The sequence below is a fragment of the Prionailurus viverrinus genome, chromosome D1, assembly GCF_022837055.1.
Source record: "Prionailurus viverrinus isolate Anna chromosome D1, UM_Priviv_1.0, whole genome shotgun sequence".
Lineage (NCBI taxonomy): Eukaryota > Metazoa > Chordata > Mammalia > Carnivora > Felidae > Prionailurus > Prionailurus viverrinus.
In genome coordinates, this window is record NC_062570.1 from 33,053,074 (window position 1) to 33,080,555 (window position 27,482).

Below are 27,482 nucleotides of genomic sequence, written 5' to 3' on the forward strand. Positions count from 1 at the left end.
CCATTCTGGAACTAAGGTAAACATGACTAGAAAGGGCATGGAGTTGGGAGCGAGGGCAGGACTTGGTTTAAGCAAGGTAAGTAGTAAGTGCCTATGCTTCAGTAGTTCCCACAGGTGGCCTTGTACTTATGCTGAGGGGCAGGGAAGGGAAATAGCAACTGTCGGTTCCTTTGTTCCTAGAAGGGTCTCTCTACGAATGCTACCTCTCTGGGACATGCTCTGGGATAACCAAGTAACCTCATCACTGAGTGCCCCCAAGTGCTCTTCAGATTCCTATTTCCACACTGTACGTCCACAGCCTGTTTGTCCTGCCTTCCCTCCCACAGAACTCCAGGATTTAAGTCCCACTGGTTGCCAGAACTCATGAAATTCAGCCCCTCTTGCTTTCCAAGCCAATTGCCAAGGGGATTTGTTTTTCCTGTGCACTCCTCCATAGAGTGTTAGTCGTCTCACGCCCTTCTCCACAATTATGGCTCCCTCCCCATCACAATGGCCATGATCCATTTCTCTCTCAAACTGTGTCTCTGCACTTCCTACCTTCTTTGATGTGGCTTCTTCTCTGTGTTTAGTTGTGAAGTTTGTTCTGCTAGTCTTCAGGTCAATTTCTGGGATATTTAGCATGATTTGATAGTTATCTAATTATATTCATGGGATGAGGAAAGCCTAGGGTCCTTCTACTCCACCACCATCTTCTTCTCCATTCTGTGCTCTTTCAAATGGTTACCTCATGTTTTTCCATTGAAGACTTTTTCACAGTGATTTTCAAATGTAACTTATACATAAGAGATGGTAATCCTGTGTCATATGTTGTACAAATTTCCTAAAACTTTTACTTTTCATTTGATTTAATACATTGTGAAATACAGATTATTTTTATACATTCTGGTCTTTCCACATTTCCTTTATGATCTCTTCCTCTTATACATAGAAATAAAGTATCCACTTACATATCAAATATTACTTCTTTTCATTTACTATAAAGCCTATAATCTTAACAAGTCTTTCTAATTCTGTTTAATCCAATGATCCATCTCATTGATAGCCTTGTAGTTTTATCAACACAAGCTGACCCCTAATTCAGTACTAAAAATGGGCAACCACTTATTTTCCATTAAGAAATCAACAAGAAGTCAAGTGTGCAGGTGAGAAGGCACAGAATGGTGTTTCTGAAAACAACTTAATAAGCTGGGTACTGACAGAAGTACCAGAGTTTCTCTGGAAAGGAACAGAGGTTACAGAATTAAATGTAAGCATGGCAGCTTCTCCCTTCAACAGGTTTGATTCTTGGAAGAATAGAGGGAAAAAAAGCAATGCATATTTTCCCTTGCCTATAATGTGCCCTGAGCAGCTGCTCTGGCACAATTTGTGCACTGTGTTCTGTTGTAGGTTATGGCTCCTGGAAAAGAAGTATGTGCCTGCATGCACGTGTGTGTGTGTGCACGTGTGTGTGTGTGTGTGTGTGTGTGTGTGTGTGTGTGTGTAATGGGGCAAGTAGAGAATGCTATTAATCATATTATAGGTTTTCCTAGGCTCCAACTAAATACAGAACCAGACAGATATTCTTTTCTACCATAGCCTGAGGGATTGAAGGCCACTAACAGGCAAATATTAAATACAGAGTTAGGTTGTCAGGGAAAACTGAAGTATACCCTCTAGAGGATTTTAGAATTTGGATAAAGTTAATACTTGCTTGATGGTTTAGGCAATATCTGAGTCTGAATCTATATCTTAAGAACATATAACCCTTTAAAGATTCTAAAAAGCACCCTTGATTTAGAAGGGGTATATTTTTAAAATGGCACCTGGCCAAAGCCCTTGGCATGAAAGATAGTGATTTACTGGTGATAATAAGGTGAGCCTTCCTTTACATGACTACATTTACACACTCCATTCTTTTCTAGGTTTCTTGCAGTGTAATAATCAAAGAGGTATGCGAGCATTTAAGAAGTTTGGGACATGTAAATATAATATTAAGTTATAACATAGTACTTCATAAGATTAGACATGCCAATGAAAACTAAAAATATGATTTTTCTTAATGACAGATTTTTCTCCATTTCAATTTAGTCAGAAAATCTTTCCCTAGACACATAATTGTATATAAATATATCCTACTTTAATAACAGGTGTTAATAACAATATATTAGTTATAATGAATACATGTGCAAATAACAAAAATTACCAATATTAAAACTTTTAAAAAAAACATTTTTTGAATGAGAGATTCAGTTCACTAAATGAGAACATAGGAGAATAGCAAAGAGCAAAAAGAAATAAAAATAACCCTCTCATGCCTTTTGACTCCAGGCATGCCTTTTGACTCCACTGCATCCATACTCCAACTTAACAAGTATGCCTTGTGGGTGAATGTGGAGGTAAGGCAAATAAGGAATAAAGAGAGTGGAGATCCAGGTTTGATAAGCAGTTCAGGAAGGTAGGTGGCTTTGCTATAAAGATAAAGAGGAGGCATTTGAAAAAAGTTCTTGACTGAGATATCTAGAAGTACAAACAGAAGAGAAAGAGGAGACTGGAGGAGACTCAGCACAGTATAAGATTCCCTGCAAAGGTCTGGAGGGCAGTAAGGAACTGCAGGTGAATGAGTTCAACAACTCCCATGGTTCAGTGTCAGCCATGTGTCAAGATTTTATAGTTGCTAAGATATTAGAAAATGGCAAGAGTGCCCAATTTTTGTTTTTAAACGTATCTGATCACTGGAACTGGAACAATATTACGCTTTAGTAAAAGGACTACTCGATTTTATTAATTATACTTAAAAACTACCAATGATAAATATTTCAGAAAAAAAGGGAAGATACGGACTGCTTCCATGCATAGATGTTAGTAAAATATTTATGTTGCCTTGTTTTTTAAGAAAATTGATAAAAAAAAATAGAGATTTTATAATGTGTAATTGTGGATCTGTTTTCCCCTTAATGCAGAAGCAACACCTTAAAAACAGATATAAAAAAAGCTATTCCATGAATTTGGTAGGTCCTGACATTGAAAAAATGCCCAATAAGAAAAGAAAAAAAGTCTTATTCTATTCCTTCTCATCATTATTAAAGAGTAGCAGATTTGTGGAGTGCCTTGGTGGCTCAGTCAGTTGAGCTTCCCACTCTTGGTTTCGGCTTAGGTCATGACTTCATGATTTCTGAGATCAAGCCCCTTGTTGTGTGTGTGTGGGGGGCACTATCAGCAAGGAGCTTGCTTGAGACTCTCTCTCTCTGCCCCTCTCCCTGCTCATGTGTGGGCACCAGAGCTTCCTCTCTCTCTCACTCAAAATAAATAAATACTCACTTTTTAAAAAGAGTAGCATATTTTGAGATACTACCACATTTGGAAATTTGGACTTCACATGATTTTAATGCTAATGTCCTTTTCACATTTCAATTGGAAAAACTTACCTCTTGCAAATGAGATTCCTTTTTCTTTGCAGACAAATTTAAATGTTTCTCAAGAATAGAATAGTACTTTTCACTTTCCTTATCAAACTTCTTCTTTCCATCCTAGGGAATAACAATAACAACAAAACATACTAATTAGAGACTAAAATTTTGATTTTTTTTTTTTTTACCATCACCATCAAATGTCCAATAAAAGTATTTACTACAGATTTAGTGAGCTCCAAATATGTATAAAACTTGATGGAGTAGGAAGAAGGATGTGAAACAAGTCATTTGACTATGTATTCAAATATGTAATCAAAATTCTCAAAGAAGTTCATGGAACTATAGTATGAAGGGAGCCAGGTTGGCTAGAGTAGAATCCCTCTGAGAACTTTATAATTGATTCTCTATAGGAAATTCTGATCTAGTAAGTGTGAGATAGGACCAAGAGAGAGTGTCTCATTTCGTTTTTTTGGTGATTTCAATGAGTTAACATATAACCAGTTTAGAGAAGTGCTCACATAGACTCTTTTAAGGAATCATTATTTCCCAGCTACAAAAAGATACCTGATATTTCAAACCATTCTTGATGAGGGGAAACAGAGGGAAACAAACTTCTAAAAATTGGTAGCATGAAATAATTAAGTAAGATGGTTCAAAATCAAACCAAAAAGGTTACCAACATCTTTATCATACACTCAACATAACTAATGGCTAACCTTTGCTTATTCTTAAAATTGTATTATCTTATAGGGGAAGCTGCAGGGGAAATCTATACCTCTCAGCTGGTGGTGCATTCTTATAGAAATGCAAATGGAATAAAATCCTAAAGGAGAAAGACATGCCTGGGCATATAATATTCTCCAACTATAAATATGTTATTCACAAGGGAACTTTTTTTCTATTTATGAGTCCCTATGAAATAAATACTAGGTGATCATAGTCATAAATTTCATTCACCAAAGAAGTACTCTTCTTTGCTTTTATTTCAGTGTTACTGGAAATGCAATGTCTGGACCACTTTAATGAGAGTCAAGTATTTCTATTCAAAATGCAGATTCCTATTATCCCCATCCAGAGATTCAGGAATTATTATTATTTTTAAAAAAAATTTTTTTTCAACGTTTATTTATTTTTGGGACAGAGAGAGACAGAGCATGAACGGGGGAAGGGCAGAGAGAGAGGGAGACACAGAATCGGAAACAGGCTCCAGGCTCTGAGCCATCAGCCCAGAGCCCGACGCGGGGCTCGAACTCACGGACCGCAAGATCGTGACCTGGCTGAAGTCGGACGCTTAACCGACTGCGCCACCCAGGTGCCCCAGGAATTATTATTTTTTAACAAGCTCTCTGATTATTATGCATAATGTTTTCCTTCATTATTTGCTGAAGTATTTCAAAGAGGTTAATAAAAAATAATAATAGATGGGTATATGCTTGTTTCAGTAGCACACATACTAAAATTGGAACAATACAGAGAAGAGTACAACATAATGTATAGAGTTGTAGAATCACTGTATTGCACACCTGAAAACAATATAACATTGTGTGCCAACTATACATCAATAGAAAAAAAATTAATACATGGATAGATGTATGGATGGACAGGAGGAGGAGGGGAGGAAAGAAGAAAGGGAAAAGTCAAGCAGGTCTCTGGTCTGTCTGTCCCATTATCTGAAGTTGTCAGATTCAGACTGATAAATCCAAGTAATTTTTTTGATTCACTGCCACCTCTGACATTTTTAACTCACCATGATCTAGTTCCAAATATGGAACTCCAGAAAGTTAATGGACAAAATTACACTGAATGGGAAGAGCACTGTAAAAGTTCAAGTCACTTTGGGCCATTTAAGAAGTACTAATATGTTTGTAAATTAAACTATTAGACTGATAAATGAGAAAAGTCAAAATCTTCAAGGGATTTTTATTACATAAGGAGAAAATATGGCTGGAGAAACACAATAAAAAAATAAAGAGTGGTATTCATATCCAAAAAAGCAGGTCCACTGAGAAACTCCTATTACAGAATGTGGAGCAGCAGACCCAGAAGGAAGCAGAGAAGTCCAAGGCTCAGGATGGAACAAGCTTGTCCTCTCTACTGTTGCAACAAGACACCTGGGTGAATATTTCATCCTTTGCTCAATGGAGCTTACTTTTTAATCTAGCATTTCATGCTCACAACTGACCTTCCCAATCAACGTTTTGAAAAGTCTCTCCCACTAGCACTTTTGAGCTCCTTATCTTTTTTCTCTGCAGGTCATTTCTCCTCTGACAAAATGCTCATTTCTTCTAATTTCCACATATTCAAGTTACATCCACTTTAGCACACAACTCAAACAGGCCTCATTCACAAGTCCCTTCCGTCAACTCTCCCTCCCTTTTGAAGGCTCACAGAGCTTTACATATAAATTTCTTATAGTGTTTGTGTTTGACACTGTAGGAGAGAAATTTAGGTATGTACCCTATCCTCTTTTTAAAACTGAATATTTGAGAAAGTGCTCAATAAATATTTAATGAACAAGGGAATTTCTTCCTCTTATAACACTGGGCACCACAATCCCTCACAGATAGTCCATTTGTTTAAAACAAAACAAAACAAAATCCATAATACCAGGGACAATTCTACACAAATAGCTTAACAGCTTAACTCAATCCCAATGTGCACAGACACTGGGGGGCAACCAGTCACATTACAGTTACACATTACACATTACACAATGCTGACTCACTTTCATTTTAGGGGACTTAAAATTTCTTGCTGTGCATAGAAGAAACTGGGTAAAGGCAAAGAGAACACAGCTGTGGTGACAACACTAGTATCTTTGTTTTCAGTCAGTGTTTGATGGCATTTTTGGAAACAATTCAGTGCCAACATGTCAGCATTCCTGGCAATATAAAACTCATTCCCAGAGCACTTTCTGGACTCTTATTCAAATCCTAGTACTTCACCAGGCCAGCAACAGATCTACTCAAAGGTTCCAATGATGTAGACAACAAAAACACACTCAGATCTAGCCTAAAATTAAAGAATTGAGTAGGCCACATGAAGGACAACTATAATGTAGGGAAGCATTTTCTTGAAAACAAAGAGCATTTCTCCTTGAAATTCACATCTGTCCCCAAAGCCATGATGTACTCCTCATATAAGCCACGTCTCATTTGGATTTAATAACTTAACACCACACAGCTATCTCTTATCTTTTGGTTACATGTTATGGATATCAGGCTAAGAATCTGCTCTGAAACAAATGCTGCAGAGGGAAGGGAAAAATAACCCATGAATCTTTACTAAATTCTGCACAGGATTCCTGTCTTCTTATTGTCAGAGCATGATTTGAAAAAAAGAGACTACATTATACTGTCACATTTCCTGTAAATACAGTTAAGTGCATTTGAACTAGGTAATCACTTAAAATGAAGTCTAATAACAAAATAATAACATTTTTAAATAAAATAAAATTAAGTCACATATATATGTATATATGTGTGATGTGTGTGTGTGTGTGTGTGTGTGTATGTATTATAAAATTTAAAATAGATCATCAAAAATGGCAAATTAGTCCCCAAACCCAATATTAGCTGACAAAAGTATAAGGTAAGTTCTGGGTCTGCAATCAATCTGCTTTCCAGATGATACCACATTTACTCTAAGCACAGTGATCATATTATATCTCAGCTTCTAAGATTAGTAAGTGTGGTTGTGCCACACCTTCACTTTACACAGCAAAGTAAGGAATGGGAAGAAAACTCCAACTGTCAATTTTACTCCAAATTTGTATATAGCCAAAAAAAAAGTCAATATTCATAAAAATGATAGGTCTATCATGCAGATAAAAAACATGAAACTATACATAATTGTTAAAAGAAGTCCAAACCAATCCCTTCCACTGACCACAAGAGGGTACCAAAGATGAAGAAGAGACTCTACAACTTGTGATTTAGAAAATCACAACTAGAAATTCTCAAAATGTTATCTAACTGTATTTTTTTCTATAGAAAACCACTGTAAAGTTTTGTTTAGACAATTGTCATGAACCTTTATTTTAATTTGTCATAATATAAATTATTAAAAATAAAGTGAAAACTTATTTTCTATATATCTTTTATAAAAATGGAGTGCATATTTAATATTTCTACATCAGACCTTAAGACAATTTCAATGTTATAATTATCATCCGAGATACTGTGAAATTTTCCATGCAACTATTTATGTCATTATGTTAGTATAGCCATTAGCTAATGAGCAGTTTGTGCATATTTTGAAAAAAAATCCTTCAAGTGAATCTATAGCAGTAGAAAAAGTAATATGAAGAATAATAAATACCAATAGCTGAATTTCTATTTCAAACATATGTGGAATTCTTATAAACTGGTACTGTGCTAAGCACCGAGAGGATAAGTTATACCCTGACTACCAATCCTGGCTAGACTTCTTCTTCCTCTAATGATGGCATCTACTCACTGATTAGAATGGCAGCTCAGGGTGACATCACCATCTTTAAGTCCTAGAAGTGTCAGATGCTAAACTATTCCAACCACATGTTGCGTAGGAGTTTCCTAAGGCCCAAGAGATTCCTGGTATCCAGAAACTCAGATTGTTGAGGATATCAGTATAGCTTACACAGCAATGTCCCTCCTGTGATGACTGCACCCAACCATTCCCAGGCTCCTCAACCACTGCCCACCAAGTCCCTCCTCCTCAATCTCCTGAGATACAGACACTCCGAAAGGTCTTCTTTTGGGTAGCTCTACCACTATAATTCACCACATCTCCATCATTCCCAATTACCTCACCACTACCACCACCAGGTGATCAGACTCATAAGGACCAAGCCCATTATGAAGAACTACAAACTGGAATGATAAAAAAAAAAACAAACAAACAGAAATAGATATGAAAGATATAAAGGTATAAGAAACAGAAGAAGAAAGTCCAAAGGGTAACAAGCATTTAAAGAGTTGTTAAAACTCATTAGTGATTAAGAAAAAAAGCAAATTAAAATATTGGGATATCACATTATATCAGATTTGGCAAGAGTTACAAAGTTGAATAATGCTACATGTTGAGTGCATGTGGAGATACAGGAGACTTTATATATTACTGGCGGAATTGTACAGGGGTACAGCCTTTCTAAAGAGAGATGTCGCACTTCTAAGCGGCCCTAAAAACCAGCTTCTGGGTATAAATCACAAAAAGATCCACATATAAAAGTCCATAAGGAAAACATAAATGAGCATATGGGAACAGGAAGATAGCCAGTGTATTCATTAATAGACCAAAAATGAATTTGATGAATACCATGGAGTGCTAGGCAGAAGTTAGAAGAAAAGATTAAATGTTGACAGATCTTAAAGTACAATTTTGAGGTGCGCCTGGGTGGCTCAGTCGCTTGAGCGTCCAACTTTGGCTCAGGTCATGATCTCGCAGTTCGTGAGTTCAAGCCCCGCATTGGGCTCTGTGCTGACAGCTCAGAGCCTGGATCCTGCTTCCGATTCTTTGTCTCCCTCTCTCTGCCCCTTCCCCACTCATGCTCTCTCTCTCTCCATCTCTCAAAGATGAATAAACGTTAAAAAAAATTTTTTAATATGATTTTGAGTTAAAAATACAAAACAGGCAAGTAATACTAAATCATTTATGTAAATTAAAGAGACATGCATACAAAATGGTAACAATTTTACAAGAACACAAATATGCATATTAAACCCATAAGAATGTTTGCTCTGTAAGGAGGACAATGAGAATGAGACATGAGTAATCAATAAAACAAGAGAAGGCTATGACCTAAGAACAACAGATGAAAACAGAAAATCAGGAGTTAAACAGGAAAACCAGCATCTGCCTAATCAAACTTCTGAAAGAGAAAGTGTAGGGAGGAAATTACTAAAAACTGACACATGAAAATTTCCAGAATTGAGAAAAAAGTTCTCATATTAAAATTTTCCATGAGAAATATGTACAAAGCACATTAAATAAGAAAATACCTGTAAGACAAAATATCATGAAATATTACAAAACCATGGATAAAAATGAAAACCTAAAAACAGAGGTCAAATAAAAAGTATCAGAAATCATAACACTAATAAATCCACAACATCAACACGGAAAGTTATAAAACAAAAGTGCAGGCGATTGCGGGAAGATGGCGGTGTAGGAGGACGCTGGGCTCACCACGTCCTGCTGATCACTTACATTCCACCTACATCTGCCTAACTAACCCAGAAAACCACCAGAAAACTAGCAGAATGGAGTCTCTGGAGCCAAGCGCAGACCAGAGGCCCATGAAAGAGGGTAGCAAGGGCGGAGAGGTGGTGCGCGCTGCTCGGACTGGCAGGAGGGAGCCGGGGCAGAGGGGCAGCCTGCCGGCCAAGCAGAGCCCCTGAGTCTGGCTTGCAAAAGCGGAGGGGCCGGATGGAGTGTGTTCTGACAGCAAGCCCGACTTAGCATCTGGGAGGTCATAAGTGAACAGCTCTGCTCGGAAAGCGGGAAGGCTGGAGGACAAAGGGAGGGAGAGTTGCTGAGCCCAAGGACAACAGAGCTCAGTTTGGTGAGGAACAAAGGCGCTCGCCAACGCCATCTCCCCCGCCCACGCCCCAGCCAAAATCCCAAAGGGAACCAGTTCCTGCCAGGAAACTTGCTTGCTCCACACAAACACCCAACGCTGTGCTTCTGCGGAGCCAACCCTCCAGCATCGGGTCTGACTCCCTCCCGCTGCCACAGGGCCCCTCCTGAAGTGGAACACCTAAGGAGAAGCGAGCTAAGCCTGCCCCTCCTGCCCCCGTGCATCTTGCCTACCAACCCCAGCTAATACACCATATCCCCAGCACCACAAGCCTGGCAGTGTGCAAGTAGCCCAGATGGGCCACGCCACCCCACAGTGAATCCCACCCATAGGAGAGGGGAAGAGAAGGCACACAACAGTCTGAATGTGGCCCCAGCGGTGGGCTGGGGGCAGACATCAGGGCTGATGTGGCCCCGCCCACCAACTCGAGTTATACACCACGGCACAGGGGAAGTGCCCTGCAGTCCGCACCACTCCAGGGACTATCCAAAATGACCAACCGGAAGAATTCCCCTCAGAAGAATCTCCAGGAAATAACAACAGCTAATGAACTGATCAAAAAACATTTAAATAATATAACAGAAAGTGAATTTAGAATAATAGTCATAAAATTAATCGCTGGGCTTGAAAACAGTATACAGGACAGCAGAGAATCTCTTGCTACAGAGATCAAGGGACTAAGGAACAGTCACGAGGAGCTGAAAAACGCTTTAAACGAAATGCAAAACAAAATGGAAACGACGACAGCTCGGATTGAAGAGGCAGAGGAGAGAATAGGTGAACTAGAAGATAAAGTTATGGAAAAAGAGGAAGCTGAGAGAAAGAGAGATAAAAAAAAATCCAGGAGTATGAGGGGAAAATTAGAGAACTAAGTAATACACTAAAAAGAAATAATATACGCATAATTGGTATCCCAGAGGAGGAAGAGAGAGGGAAAGGTGCTGAAGGTGTACTTGTAGAAATAATAGCGGAGAACTTCCCTGAACTGGGGAAGGAAAAACATTGAAATCCAAGAGGCACAGAGAACTCCCTTCAGATGTAACTTGAATCGATCTTCTGCAGGACATATCATAGTGAAACTGGAAAAATACAAGGATAAAGAGAAAATTCTGAAAGCAGCAAGGGGTAAATGTGCCCTAACATATAAAGAGAGACCTATAAGACTTGTGACTGATCTCTCTTTTGAAACTTGGCAGGCCAGAAAGGATTGGCACGAAATCTTTAATGTGCTGAACAGAAAAAATATGCAGCCGAGAATCCTTTATCCAGCAAGTCTGTCATTTAGAATAGAAGGAGAGATAAAGGTCTTCCCAAACAAACAAAAACTGAAGGAATTTGTCACCACTAAACCAGCCCTACAAGAGATCTTAAGGGGGATGCTGTGAGACAAAGTACCAGAGACATCACTACAAGCATAAATCATACAGACATCACAATGACTCTAAACCCGTATCTTTCTATAATAACACTGAATGTAAATGGATTAAATGCACCAACCAAAAGACATAGGGTATCAGAATGGATAAAAAAACAAGACCCATCTATTTGCTGTCTACAAGAGACTCATTTTAGACCTGAGGACACCTTTAGATTGAGAGTGAGGGGATGGAGAACTATTTATCATGCGACTGGAAGCCAAAAGAAAGCTGGAGTAGCCATACTTATATCAGACAAACTAGACTTTAAATTAAAGGCTATAACAAGAGATGAAGAAGGGCATTATATAATAATTACAGGGTCTATCCACCAGGAAGAGCTAACAATTATAAATGTATGCGCCGAATACGGGAGCCCCCAAATATATAAAACTATTACTCATAAACATAAGCAACCTTATTGATAAGAATGTGGTAATTGCAGGGGACTTTAACACTCCACTTACAGAAATGGATAGATCATCTAGACACATGGTCAATAAAGAAACAAGACCCTGAATGACACATTGGATCAGATGGATTTGACAGATATATTTAGAACTCTGCATCCCAAAGCAACAGAATATACTTTCTTCTCGAGTGCACATGGAACATTCTCCAATATAGATCATATACTGGGTCACAAAACAGCCCTTCATAAGTTTACAAGAATTGAAATTATACCATGCATACTTTCAGACCACAATGCCCTGAAGCTTGAAATCAACCACAGGAAAAAGTCTGGAAAACCTCCAAAAGCATGGAAGTTAAAGAACACCCTACTAAAGAATGAGTGGGTCAACCAGGCAATTAGAGAAGAAATTAAAAAATATATGGAAACAAACGAAAATGAAAATACAACAAGCCAAACGCTATGGGATGCAGCGAAGGCAGCCCTGAGAGGAAAATACATTGCAATCCAGGCCTATCTCAAGAAACAAGAAAAATCCCAAATACAAAATCTAACAGCACACCTAAAGGAAATAGAAGCAGAACAGCAAAGGCAGCCTAAACCCAGCAGAAGAAGAGAAATGATAAAGATCAGAGCAGAAATAAACAATATAGAATCTAAAAAAACTGTAGAGCAGATCAACGAAACCAAGAATTGGTTTTTTGAAAAAATAAACAAAATTGTTAAACCTTTGGTTAGGCTTCTCAAAAAGAAAAGGGAGATGACCCAAATAGATAAAATCATGAATGAAAATGGAATTATGCCAACCAATCCCTCAGAGATACAAACAATTATCAGGGAATACTATGAAAAATTATACGCCAACAAATTGGACAACCTGGAAGAAATGGACAAATTCCTAAGCACCCTCACTCTTCCAAAACTCAATCAGGAGGAAATAGAAAGCTTGAACAGACCCATAACCAGCGAAGAAATTGAATCGGTTATCAAAAATCTCCCAACAAATAAGAGTCCAGGACCAGATGGCTTCCAGGGGGAGTTCTACCAGACGTTTAAAGCAGAGATAATACCTATCCTTCTCAAGCTATTCCAAGAAATAGAAGGGGAAGGAAAACTTCCAGACTCATTCTATGAAGCCAGTATTACTTTGATTCCTAAACCAGACAGAGACCCAGTAAAAAAAGAGAACTACAGGCCAGTATCCCTGATGAATATGGATGAAAAATTCTCAATAAGATACTAGGAAATCGAATTCAACAGCATATAAAAAGAATTATTCACCATGATCAAGTGGGATTCACTCCTGGGATGCAGGGCTGGTTCAACATTCGCAAATCAATCAACGTGATACATCACATTAATAAAAGAAAGGAGAAGAACCATATGATCCTGTCAATCGATGCAGAAAAGGCCTTTGACAAAATCCAGCACGCTTTCTTAAAAATCCTTGAGAAAGTGGGGATAGAAGGAACATACTTAAAGATCATAAAAGCCATTTATGAAAAGCCCACAGCTAACATCATCCTCAATGGGGAAAAACTGAGAGCTTTTTCCCTGAGATCAGGAACACGACAGGGATGTCCACTCTCACCGCTGTTGTTTAACATAGTGTTGGAAGTTCTAGCATCAGCAATCAGACAACAAAAGGAAATCAAAGGCATCAAAATTGGCAAAGATGAAATCAAGCTTTCGCTTTTTGCAGATGACTTGGTATTATACATGGAAAATCTGATAGACTCCACCAAAAGTCTGCTAGAACTGATACATGAATTCAGCAAAGTTGCAGCATACAAAATCAATGTACAGAAATCAGTTGCATTCTTATACACTAACAATGAAGCAACAGAAAGACAAATAAAGAAACTGATCCCATTCACAATTGCACCAAGAAGCATAAAATACCTAGGAATAAATCTAACCAAAGATGTACAAGATCTGTATGCTGAAAACTATAGAAAGCTTATGAAGGTAATTGAAGAAGATATAAAGAAATGGAAAGACATGCCCTGCTCATGGATTGGAAGAATAAATATTGTCAAAATGTCATTACTACCCAAAGCTATCTACACATTCAATGCAATCCCAATCAAAATTACACCAGCATTCTTCTCGAAACTAGAACAGGCAATCCTAAAATTCATATGGAACCACAAAAGGCCCCGAATAGCCAAAGTAATTTTGAAGAAGAAGACCAAAGCGGGAGGCATCACAATCCCAGGCTTTAGCCTCTACTACAAAGCTGTCATCATCAAGACAGCATGGTATTGGCACAAAAACAGACACATAGACCAATGGAATTGAATAGAAACCCCAGAACTAGACCCACAAACGTATGGCTAACTAATCTTTGACAAAGCAGGAAAGAACATCCAATGGAAAAAGACAGTCTCTTTAACAAATGGTGCTGGGAGAACTGGACAGCAACACGCAGAAGGTTGAAACTAGACCACTTTCTCACACCACTCACAAAAATAAACTCAAAATGGATAAAGGACCTGAATGTGAGACAGGAAACCATCAAAACCCTAGAGGAGAATGCAGGAAAAGACCTCTCTGACCTCAGCTGTAGCAATCTCTTACTCGACACATCCCCAAAGGCAAGGGAATTGAAAGCAAAAATGAATTACTGAGACCTTATGTAGATAAAAAGGTTCTGCACAGCAAAGGAAACAACCAACAAAACTAAAAGGCAACCAACGGAATGGGAAAAGATATTTGCAAATGACATATCGGACAAAGGGCTAGTATCCAAAATCTATAAAGAGCTCACCAAACTCCACATCCAAAAAACAAATAACCCAGTGGAGAAATGGGCAGAAAACATGAATAGACACTTCTCTAAAGAAGACATCCAGATGGCCAACAGGCACATGAAAAGATGCTCAACGTCGCTCCTTACCAGGGAAATACAAATCAAAACCACACTCAGATATCACCTCATGCCAAAGTGTCCAAAATGAACAAATCAGGAGACTATAGATGCTGGCGAGGATGTGGAGAAACGGGAACCCTCTTGCACTGTTGGTGGGAATGCAAATTGGTGCAGCCGCTCTGGAAAGCAGTGTGGAGGTTCCTCAGAAAATTAAAAATAGACCTACCCTATGACCCAGCAATAGCACTGCTAGAAATTTACCCAAGGGATACACGAGTGCTGATGCATAGGGGCACTTGTACCCCAATGTTTATAGCAGCACTTTCAACAATAGCCAAATTATGGAAGGAGCCTAAATGTCCATCAACTGGTGAATGGATAAAGAAATTGTGGTTTATATACACAATGGAATACTACATGGCAATGAGAAAGAATGAAATATGGCCCTTTGTAGCAACGTGGATGGAACTGGAGAGTGTGATGCTAAGTGAAATAAGCCATACAGAGAAAGACAGACACCACATGTTTTCACTCTTATGTGGATCCTGAGATACTTAACAGAAACCCATGGAGGAGGGGAAGGAAAAAAAAAATAGGTTAGAGTGGGAGAGAGCCAAAGCATAAGAGACTGTTAAAAACTGAGAACAAACTGAGGGTTGATGGGGGGTGGGAGGGAGGGGAGGGTGGGTGATGGGTATTGAGGAGAGCACCTTTTGGGATGAGCACTGGGTGTTGTATGGAAACCAATTTGACAATAAATTTCATATGTTGAAAAAAAAAGTGGAAAGCATTCAAAATTCTGAGGAAGAAATAATTCCAATTTAGAGTTATATATCCAGTAAAACTGGCAATCTAGATTTAAATGTAGAATAAAAATATTTGTAAACATATTCAAAAAATTTACCCAAGTACCATTTCTCAGAAAGATATGGACAGATGTGCTTCACTAAAATGAAGGAATAAACCAAAACCAAAACACAGGATCTAGTTCAAACAAAGGGAATTCCCAAGATTAAGGTAATATGAACTTCTATGAAAACAGATGGAGTAGTAAACCTATGAAAGCAAACAGTTAAGATGAGAGGTCCAGTAGCAATGTTCTTAAAAAAAATAAATGAATAAAACAAAGGTTCTGATGTGTTCAAACGTAATATATGTTCCGTAACTACATTTGTGCATTTGAAAACAGAGAATTTTATCTTGATTTTACAAACAAGGCAATGATTCACTCTAGGAAAAACAAAAACATGCAAGAATGGAAATGTAATCGTAGATCTTGGTAGGGCTTACCTATGAACAATAATTTCATTATTATGTAAATACTGACCACTAGTTTTAAAAACTATGAGTATATATCTGATGGATGGCAAGAGCAGAAATATATATGGAGTAGCAGTGGCTGTGGTACGGTAAAAGTGTGTAATATTAATGTTCTCTTGTAGGTAAACTAATTTAATGTCTAAAATTGAAGCAAAATATATGACTGAGCTTATTATTTAGGAAAATGGAAATTAATGTAAAATAATAGTTTAAAGAAAAGTGGCTGATTTGGGGGAACAGAACTTCAGAGCAGAGAGATGGGGTAGGCAGTTGATTTGTTTTATAACTTATAAACCTTTGTACATTATTAAATTTTTAAAAACTTTGTATATCTTCAATAAAAATTAAATTCAGTCTAAAAATGGGAGAAGAGAAAGAGAAATAACTTAGAGGGTGGGAATATATAGACTATATTGAAAGAGGTACAGAAAGATAAATGTTAGAAGGGTACTAAGAAAGTGATAGAATTAGAATACAGGGAATTGGACGTTTTCTATGGGTATTCTGACATCTTGCTCACAAATTAGTTTTTTTATGAATTTATTGTTTTGAGCCTTTATTAAATTCCCATTGTGTAGGTGATACTGCTACTCAGGCTGACCAAGGCTGAGAAGAAAATTGAAAGAAGGAACCAATCTTTGTATATTTTTAAATATTTTTTGTTTATTTATTTATTTAGAGAGAAATAAAGAGGGAGAGAGAGAGAGAGAGAGAGAGAAAGAGAGAGAGAGAGAGAGAGAGAGAGAGAGAGAGAGAGAGATTGAGAGGGAGAGAATCCCAAGCAGGCTCTGCAGTGTCAGCGCAGAGCCCCACACAGGGCTCAATCCCAGGAACCATGAGATCATGGCCTAAGCTGAAACCAAGAGCCAGATGCTCAACGGACAGGAACCAATCTTTCTTTAAGTGGCTACAAAGTTGTAGTTTGCACACCAGAGCTCCACATGCAAACCCTACAAGTAAGAGGAAGTATCCTCATTCCACAAACATGAAACCATCAGAGAACATTTATAATGGATGCAGTGGATAACCAAACTCAACTGTCTATTTGAAAGCCCATGCTATTTGCATAGTAAAATGTGATCCAAAGAAGCCTGAAGATTCAAACTACAGCACTTTTAAATCCTGTCTCCTTAAAAAAAAAAAAAAAAAAAAAAGGTGGAGGGGTTGGTACAGGAGAGATTAAGAGAATAAAGAGGACTTCTGGTTTCTGGTCCTGGGTGTAAGGAGCTTAGTTGCTGCTGCCCTGTCCTAAGAAGTAAAAAGAGGAACAAACTGAAAGATTAATAAGTCTTCTTAGACCCATTGAAGTAGTAAGGTCACAGGGCAAACCAATGCCCCAAAATTGAGAGCCATATAGGTAGATACAGAGAATTGTAATTTACTGAAGCAAAAACCCCCTTGGAAATCTGTACCCAGGTAGAAATACATGAACTGTAATTATAGAGTTGCTGGAGCTCACTATGGATAGGTCTGAGAGGTAAAATTCCAGGGGGCCCACTCATACAGCTTCCCCCACCTCCACATGATTTTATTAGTTTTACATACAAGGGCTCAAGGAAATTCTCCAAGTAAAAAAAATAGAGAAAAATCCTCTCCTGCTGCCTTCAGTAGGGAGAAGTAAACATTTTAAAATATGCTAGAGCATTCTGTTCTTGGGAGAAACTATTTTACCATCATCTACATATTAGTGTTTTTAAAACGAACCTAACAGAGCTGGGGCAGGCAAATACCCAATTCCAGCCTCTTCTCACCATTCTGTCTCATCTAAAGCTGAGAAGAAAGGAGTGGGGAGGTAACCTGAGAGGCAGTGGTGAGTTTCATAGTCCAGGAGCACAGGCTTACCAATAATAGGACTACAGAATGCTTCCCCTTCTCTTTACACCTCACTGCCAACATTACTAAGGCTTAGTTCCTTTTGCCAAGTGCATCATGCCAGGCTATCAAGAAAAAGTTGTAAGACATACTAAAAGCCAAAAAAAAAAAAAAAATAAGAGTTTGAAGAGGCAAAGTAAGTATCAGAATGAGAGTCAGTTTGGGAAGAAATGTTAGCATTCATCAGACCAAAAGTTTCTTAAAATTCCAATTAATATGCTAAGAGCTCAAAAGGAGAGAGCAGATAACATGCAAGAACAGATGAGTAATGGAAATGGAAATGAAAATTCTAAGAAGGAATGACAAATGTTTGAGATAAAAAAGAAACAAACACTGTTGAAGAAATGAAGAATGTCATTGAAAGGCTCATTAGTAAACTGGACATGGCTGAGTGAAGCTTAAGTATTTGTCAATAGGAACTTCAAAACTTTGAAAGCAGAAAGCAGCAAAAAAAAAGAGGCTAAGATAAAACAAATAAACAAAACCCAGAATATTCAAGAACTGTGGGACAACGACAAAAGGAAGGAACAGAAGAAATAAGCAATAGCTGAAGCAATAATGACAGAATTTTCCCAAATTAATATCAGGTATCAAGCCACAGTTCTAGAAAGTTCAGAAGAAAGTAGGTGAAGTACCCAGAAAAGCTGTATCTACAGCACACAATGTGTCACACCTAACACACTTTAGCTGCAGAAAAGTCAAAGATAAAGAAAAAATCTTGAAAGAAACCTGAAGAAAAAAAAAAAATCTTACCTATACAGAAGCAGAAATAGGAATTTCAACCAGCTTCTCCTCAGAAAGTATGTAAGCAAGATAAGAGTAGAATGAAATATTTAAGTACAGGGGAATAATACCCTGACCAATTTAATTTTCTATATCCTATGAAATTCTCCTTTAAAAGTAAAATAAAGACTTTGTCATACTAACAACAACTGAGGACACATCTTGTAAGAAATGTTAAAAGAAGTTCTTCAGGGAGAAGTAAAAGGATATAGTGAAAAACCGGGATACATGAAGAAAGAAAGAGCATCACTTGAAGATAAAATAAAAACTTATTTTTTTTATTATTCTTAAATAAGCTAACATAAAATAATACCATCAACAATGTATTCAATTCTGTATGCTTATATATATGTTTGCTTATGTATAAGTGAAATGAAGGACAGCAATGGTACAAGGGATAAAAGGGAGGAATCAGCAGTATTTTGTTATTATAAGTTATTTGCACTACCAGTGAAGCTGTATAGCATATTTGAAAGTAGATTTGGATTAGGTGTAAATGTATATAGAAAATTCTATAGCAGGGGTGCCTGGGTGGTGCAGTCTGTTAAATGTCCAACTCTTGATCTCAGCTCAGGTCATGATCTCACAGATCGTGAGGTTGAGCCCCACATTGGTATCTGTGCTGATGGCACAGAGCCTGCTTGGGATCTGTCTCTCCTTCTCTCTGCCCCTCCCCTGCTTGTGCATGCTTGCTTTCTCCCTCCCTCTCTCTCTCTCTCTCTCTCTCAAAATAAATAAACTTATATTAAAAAAAAAGAAAATTCTAGAGCAACCACTATAAAAAAGGCTTAAAGAAAGTATAATTGATATGCTAAGAAAGAAGAGAAAATAAAATTATATAAAATACTCAATTAAAACCAGTAAGGGCAAAAAAAAAAAAATGGAACACAAACATAGGAACAACAACAAAAAAAGGGCAACAAATGGAAGATAACAAATATGACAGATATTAATTCAACTACATCAATAGTCACTTTGAGCACCAATGTGCTAAATATACAGATTAACACACACATTGTCATAGTGGATCAAAAAAGACAAGACTCAATTATATGTTGTCTATAAGAAGACTTTTTAAATATAAGGACATATACATTAAAAGTATATGACTAGAGAAAAATCTACCCTACTAACACTAATCAAAAGATAGCAAAAGTAGCTATATTAATTTCAGACAGAGCAGACTTCACAGCAAAGAAAATTATCAAGGATACAGAAGGACATTACATAATGATAAAGAGGTCAGTTTTTCCAAAAGACATAACAATCCTTATGTGTATGCACTTAACAGCAAATCATCAAAATACAAGAGGCAAATACTGATAGAATGTCAAAGAAAATAGATGAATCCACTATCATATTTAGAGACTTCAACACTTATATTTTAGAAATGGACAAGTCCAGCAAGCAGAAAAATCAGTGAGATCACAGTTAAACTCAACAGTATCATCAGTCAACTGGATGTAATGGACGTTTACAGACCATCTCATTCCAACAACAGCAGATGACACATTCTTCTCAAGCTCACATGGAAACATTCTTCTTCAAGACACACTACATTCTGGGCTATAAAACACACCTTAGCAAATTTAAAAGAACAGAAATCATAAAATTTCTGTTCTCAGACCACAGTGGATTAAACTAGAAATCAATGACAAAAAGATACCTGGGGGGAAAAAAAAATCACAAAATACACTCCTAAATGATACATGGGTAAAAGAAATCTCAAGAGATTTTAAAATAATTTGAACTAAATGAAAACATAATTTACTGAAACTTGTGGGTTGAAACAAAGGCAGTGCTTAGAGGGAAATTTATAGTAAAGTGAACAAATGGCTGAAACAGGGACAAGGGGAAGAAAAGGGATGAAAGACAAGAAGAGCAGGAAGCAGAGGAAGTACTTATGTTACTTTAGACATTGGGGGAGAGAGAATGCTGTTCAGTTTCTGATGGTTTTCCATTGTCAATCTTCTGTAACTGTGGGAAAATGGAGAAGACTGGAACCAGGAGGTGGATAGTCCGGTGTGGCTATAATCTTAAGGGCTCTGGCATTACACCATGGATGAAACTAAGGTTACACAAGTCTGCATAGTAGGCGGGATATTTGGAAAATTACCTTAGGTGAATCTAGGGATTTCCTAATTAAAGGTAACCTAAAGCTTTTTTCATGGCCAACACCGAAATCTCTGTTTTTCTTGGATGACAAAGGACTTAAAGAAATAAAAATCTAAATCACAAAATTCAAAAACCATTTAAAATATGGAAGGAAAAACAAACATGGAAATACAAGACTATGACACAGACTGCTTATGAGAAGCACTGTATCCAACTGAAAAAGGAGATGAAAGCCATAATAAGTAGAAATGAATGCACATGATAGGAGAAGATAGGATTCAGTAGGCAGAGAGGGAAAGATTAGGGCCTGATTTCCCTGGGTGGGGAAAAACACCTATTTTGAAATAATGCTGGGAGTGTCTGACCACAGCAAACCCCATCAGGTATAAGGTTCCTCTTAAGAATGTAACAGACCCCCACCTACTCCCCCTCAGGAATTTGACAAAGACCTAAATAGGGCCACAAACCACCCCTCATATAATGCAAATGAGCCAATCAGGAATGGACAACCCAGCACCTAGAGTTTTCCACCTAATGAGGGTAGAACCTGAGAAGGAATAAGAAAGTGAAGGGGGAAGGCTGACCAGAACCTTATAAAACAAGGAACCCTGCCTATAGTCCTTGGGCATTCACTTTCGAATGTCCCCTCTCTGTAAAGACAGCTCTCCTCTCCTTCCTTCCTCATCTTATATTCTAATAAACTTTCGCCTGCTGCTCATTTTGTGTCCGCCTCTTCATTCTTTGAAGTGGCAAGATAATGAATACCGGGAATAGTGGTCAAAAATCCTGCAACAAAATTTGCACTGTAAAATGACATGCCTACTCACTTACTCTACTCTTCCTTGAGCTTGGGATAACCTGTCTTCCTTCCTTCCTTCCTTCCCTCCTTCCTTCCTTCCTTCCTTCCTTCCTTCCTTCCTTCCTTCCTTCCTTTATTTTTTGAGAGAGAGAGAGAGAAAGCCTGAGCAGGGGAGAAGGGCAGGGGGAAAGAGAGAGAAACTTAAACTTCAGCAGGTTCCACGCTCAGTGCAGAGCCCAACTCGGGGCTCAATCCCACAATCCTGGGATCATGACCTGAGCTAGGTTGGACTCGAAAAAGAAAAGAAAAGAAAAGAAAAGAAAAGAAAAGAAAAGAAAAGAAAGAAAAGAAAAGAAAAGAAAAGAAAGAAAGAAAGAAAGAAAGAAAGAAAGAAAGAAAGAAAAAAAGAAAGAAAGAAAGAATCTGTGTTCTTAAAAGAACAGTTCCATGAGGAGGAGCCAAGATGGCAGAAGAGCATGGAAAGTTTTTGTGTGTCTCATGTCCATGAAATATAGCCAGACCAACACTAAACCATCCTGCACACCTAGAAAACTGATTGGAGGGTTAACACAACAATCTGCATAACCTGAACCACAAAATTCAGGAGGCACGTGGCATGGAGAGCTGACCTTGGGGAGCAAGAAGCCGCAGGAAGGGAAGTACTTTTGTGGGCAGAGAGAGGACAGAGACTAGGGGGTGGGTGGAGAATATGGGAAAAGCACCCCTCCCCAAAAACAGCTGGAGAGAAAGTGAAAAATTGGCAACACCCGCAGGGACTAAACTAAAAAGGGAGAAAGGAAAAAGGAGAAAGGAGAGGGTTGAAATTTCATTAAGACTGTAAACAAGGGGAGTGCAAAGGCTGCAGCTCTGCAGCTTGATACCTGGTGGTGCTCTGGTGGGAAGGGCGAATCTCCAGGAACAGAGTGGGGTCCAGGAGGTTCTCAGGCCACACGAGGAAAGTGGTTCAACTGTTGGAAGGACATTTGGTAGAGACTGTTGAAGCCACCTGGTTCCATCAGACCCCAGTAAATGGCCACATTTGCTGGTGCTGGAACCAGGTCATTAAGGGTGAAGCCTGGAGCCAGATGTGTGTTGTGATTTTCCATAATCCCTGAAAAGCTGTCACTACACTATCTTGTGAACTTTTTCTGGGGTGGGCTGGCACCTGGCTGCAGTCTCGGGGCACTGGCAGCAGCAGGGTCCAGCAGGCGTTCCTGGGTGCAGCCAGCATTCGGCCATTGCTCATTCAGCCATTGCTCAGTGAGACCCTCCCACAGAGGAGTGGAACGGGTCGAAGCTGCAGTCCTTCAGAAGTAAGGGGCTAGGGAAAACAGCTGCATCTGAGACAAAACTCGGGAGAGAGGTACTGCCTGGGGTCTGATCATGGACAGTGAAAAAGCGGGAAGTGGACGAAAGCTGAAGACAGAGGACGGGTGCACGATTGATGATCGGGGAGAACAGACTTCCGATACTAGAGACTGGGTAGCTGGGTGACGCCATGTTCACCGCTCCCGCACATGCACATAGACACCTACGAATGCCACAATACCGCACCCCAGAATACTAGCAGCATCATCTAGTGGAGAATGGAGCCATTACATTGAGCCCCGCCCAACTGGGCCAACCTCCCTCTTCAAGAACACAAGTATCACCGCCTACTTAGTTTATGGACTATAATGCACTTCATAGTCTGACGTCTACGGGAAAACGAAGTAATTTCAGTCCTATTTCAATCCGTTAGCAGGTCCATCTATTCAATTTCCTTTTTTATTCTTTTTCACTTCTCTTCTTTTTCTTGAATACAGAAAGAAAAAAAATCATTTTTATTTTCAATTTTTATTAAAAATCGTTTTCTTTAATTTTTTTACTATACTTATTGCTTTTATGTAAATTTTTTCAAATTCTATTTTACTTTCATTTTATTTTACTCTACTACAGTGTATTCTCTTTCAAATTTTCAAACTATTTCCTTTTTTTTCTCTTTTTCCTTTCTTTTCTTTTTCGTGAATACAGCAAGAGAAAAAATTCATTTTTACTTTTAATTCTAATTAAAAATGTTTTTCTTTAATGTTTTTCTACTATATTCTTTATTTGTGTAAATATTTTCAAATTCTATTTTACTCCCATCATCTGATTTTAGTCTACTTCAGTGTATTCATTTTTTCAAATTCCCAAACGGTTTCCTTCTCCCCTGCTTTTTTTTCTCTAATCAGTAAAACCACTTTCAACACCCAGACCAAAACACAACTAGAATTTAGCATCATTTATTCGATTTGTCTGTGTGTGTGTTTACTTTTTAATTTTAATATTTTTTTAATTTTAATATTTTTAATTTTAATTTTTCTGCCACATTAATTCCTTTTCTCCCTTCAAAATAACAAAATGAAGGAATCACCCCAAAAGAAAGAGCACAAAGAAACAACAGCCAGGGATTTAACCAACACAGATACAAGCAAGATGTCTGAACCAGACATCCAAGAATACTAGCTGGAGTTGAAAATAGATTAGAATCCCTTTCTGCAGAGATAAAAGAAGTAAAAACTAGTCAGAATGAAATTAAAAATGCTATAACTGAGCTGTAATCATGGATGGATGCTGCGGCAGCAAGGATGGATGAGGCAGAACAGTGAATCAGCGATATAGAGGAGAGACTTACAGAGAATAATGAAGCAGAATAAAAGAGGGAGATGAAGGCAAAAGAGCACAATTTAAGAATTAGAGAAATCAGCCACTCATTAAAAAGAAATAACATCATAATCATAAGGGTCCCAGAACATGAAGAGAGAGAAATAGGGGTAGAAGAGTTATGTGAGCATATCATAGTGAAATACTTTCCTAACCTGGGGAAAGACACAGACATCAAAATCCAGGAAGCACAGAGGACCACCCTTAGATTCAACAAAAACCAACCATCAACAAGTCATACTATAGTCAAAGTCACAAAATACTCCGGCAAGGAGAGAATCATGAAAGCAGCAAGGGGAAAAAAGTCCCTAACCTACAAGGGAAGACATCAGGATTGCAGCAGACCTATCCACAAAACTTGGCAGACCAGAAAGGAGTGACAGGATATATGCAATGTGCTGAATCAGAAAAATATACAGCCAATAATTCTTTATCCAGCAAGGCTGTCATTCAAAATAGAAGGAGAGATGAAAAGTTTCCCAGACAAACAAAAATTAAAGGAGTTTGTGACCACTAAGCCAGGCCTGCAAGAAATTTTAACGGGGACTCTGAGGGGAGAAAAGGCGAGTATGTATGTGTATATGTATGTATGTATATATATATATATATATATATATATATATATATATATACCCAAAGCAACAAAGATTAGAAAGGACCAAACAACACCACCAGAAACTCCAACTCTACAAGCATCATAATGGCAATAAATTCATATCTTTAAGTACTCACTCTAAACATCAATGGACTCAATGCTACAATCAAAAGACATAGGGTAACAGAATGGATACAAAAAGAAGATCCATCTATACGCTATTTACAAGAGACCCACTTTAGACCTAAAGACACCTTCAACTGAAAATAAGAGATGGAGATCTATGTATCATGGAGATCTATGTATCATGCTACTGGTCAACAAAACAAAGCTGGAGTAGCCATACTTATATCAGATAATCTAGACTTTAAAATAAAAACTGTATCAAGAGATGCAGAATGGCATTATATCATAATCAAGGGGTCTATCCACCAAGAACACCTAACAATTGTACACATTTATGCACCAAATGTGGCAGCACCCAAATATATACATCAATTAATCACAAACATAAAGAAACTCATCTGTTGTAACACCATAAATGTAGGAGCCTTCAACACCCCACTCACAACAATGGACAGATCATCTCATCCAAAAATCAACAAAGAAACAATGACTTTGAATGACACACTGGACCAGATGGACTTAACAGATATAGTCAGAACATTTCATCCTAAAGCAGCAGAATATACATTCTTCTCCAGTGCACGTGGAACGATCTGCAGAATAGACCACATACTGGGACACAAATCAGCCCTAAGCAAGTACAAAAAGATATAGATCATACCGTGCATATGTTCAGACCACAACGCTTTGAAACTTGAAATCAACCTCAAGAAAAAATTTGGAAAGGTAACAAATATTTGGAGACTGAACAACATCCTATTAAGAATGAATGAGCTAACCAAGAAGTTAAAGAGGAAATTATAAACTATATGGAAGCCAATGAGAATGATAATACCACAACCCAAAACCTCTGGGATATAGCAAAGGCAGTCACAAGAGGAAAGTATATAGTAATCCAGGCCTTCCTAAAGAAGGAAGAAAGATCTCACATACACAACCTAACCTTACGCCTTAAGGAGCTGGAAAAAGAACAACAAATAAACCCAAAACCAGCAAAAGACAGGAAATAATAAAGATTAGAGCAAAAACTAATGCTATCAAAACCAGAAAAGAACCCAGTAGAACAGATCAATGAAACCAGAAGCTGGTTCTTTGAAAGAATTAACAAAATTGATAAACCACTAGCCAGTTTGATCAAAAAGAAAAAGGAAAGGATCCAAATAAATAAAATCAAGAATGAAAGAGGAGAGATCACAACCAACACAGCAGAAATGAAAACAAAAATAAGAGAATATTATGAGCAATTATATGCCAATAAAATGGGAAATCTGGAAGAAATGGACAAATTCCTAGAAACATATACACTACCAAAACTGAAACAGGAAGAAATAGAAAATTTGAACACACCCATAACCAGTAAGGAATTTGAATTAGTAATCAAAATCTGCGAAAACACAAGAGTCCAGGGCCAGATGGCTTTCCAAGGGAATTCTACCAAACATTTGGAAGAGTTAACACCTATTCTCTTGAAGCTGTTCCAAAAAATAGAAATGGAAGGAAAACTTCCAAACTCATCTATGAAGCCAGCATTACCTTGATTCCAAAACAAGACAGAGACCCCACTAAAAACGAGAACTATGGACCAATTTCCCTGATGAACATGGATGCAAAACTCCTCAACAAGAGATCAGCCAACCGGATCCAACAATACATTAAAATAATTATTCACCAACACCAAGTGGGATTTATACCTGGGATGCAGGGCTGGTTGAATATCTGCAAAACAATTAACGTGATTCATCACATCAATAAAAGAAAGGACAAGAACCATATGATCCTCTCAATAAATGCAGAGAAAGCATTTGACAAAATACAGCATCCTTTTTTGATAAAAACCCTCAAAGAAAGTAGGGATAGAAGGAGCATACCTCAAGATCATAAAAGCCACATATTAACGACCCAACAATAATATCATCCTCAGCGGGGAAAAACTGAGAGATTTCCCCTTAAGGTCAGGAACAAGACAGGGATGTCCACTCTCGCCACTGTTATTCAACATAGTATGGAAAGTCTTGGCCTCTGCAATCAAACAACACAAAGAAATAAAAGGCATCCAAATTGTCCAGAAGGAGGTCAAACTTTCACTCTTCGCAGATGATATGATACTCTATATAGAAAACCCAAAAGATTCCACCAAAAAACAGCTAGAATTGAATCATGAGTTCAGCAAAGTTCCAGGATATAAAACTGATGAGAAGAAATCGGTTGCATTCCTATACAGCAATAATGAAGTGACAGAAATAGAAATCAAGGAATTGATCCCATTTACAGTTGCACCAAAAGCCATACAATACCTAGAAATAAATCTAACCAAAGAGGTGAAAAATCTATGCACTGAAAACTACAGAAAGCTTACAAAAGAAATTGAAGACACAAAAAAATGGAAAAAGAGTCCATGCTCCTGGATAGGAAGAACAAATATTGTTAAAATGTCAACACTACCCAAAGCAATCTACATATTTAATGCAATCCCTATCAAAGTAACACCAGCATTATTCACAGAGCTAGAACAACTACTCCTAGAATTCATATGGAACCAGAAA

At 37.9% G+C, this 27,482-nt stretch overlaps 1 protein-coding gene across 1 annotated transcript in view; it reads right to left on the reverse strand.

The window, feature by feature from the left end:
* Positions 1–27,482, reverse strand: part of ARHGAP42 (Rho GTPase activating protein 42) — a 326,220-nt gene that overhangs the window by 106,067 nt on the left and 192,671 nt on the right. The window contains exon 5 of the mRNA XM_047877771.1: positions 3,405–3,506. Coding sequence (XP_047733727.1) covers positions 3,405–3,506 — 102 coding nt within the window. The remainder of the gene's footprint in view (positions 1–3,404; positions 3,507–27,482) is intronic.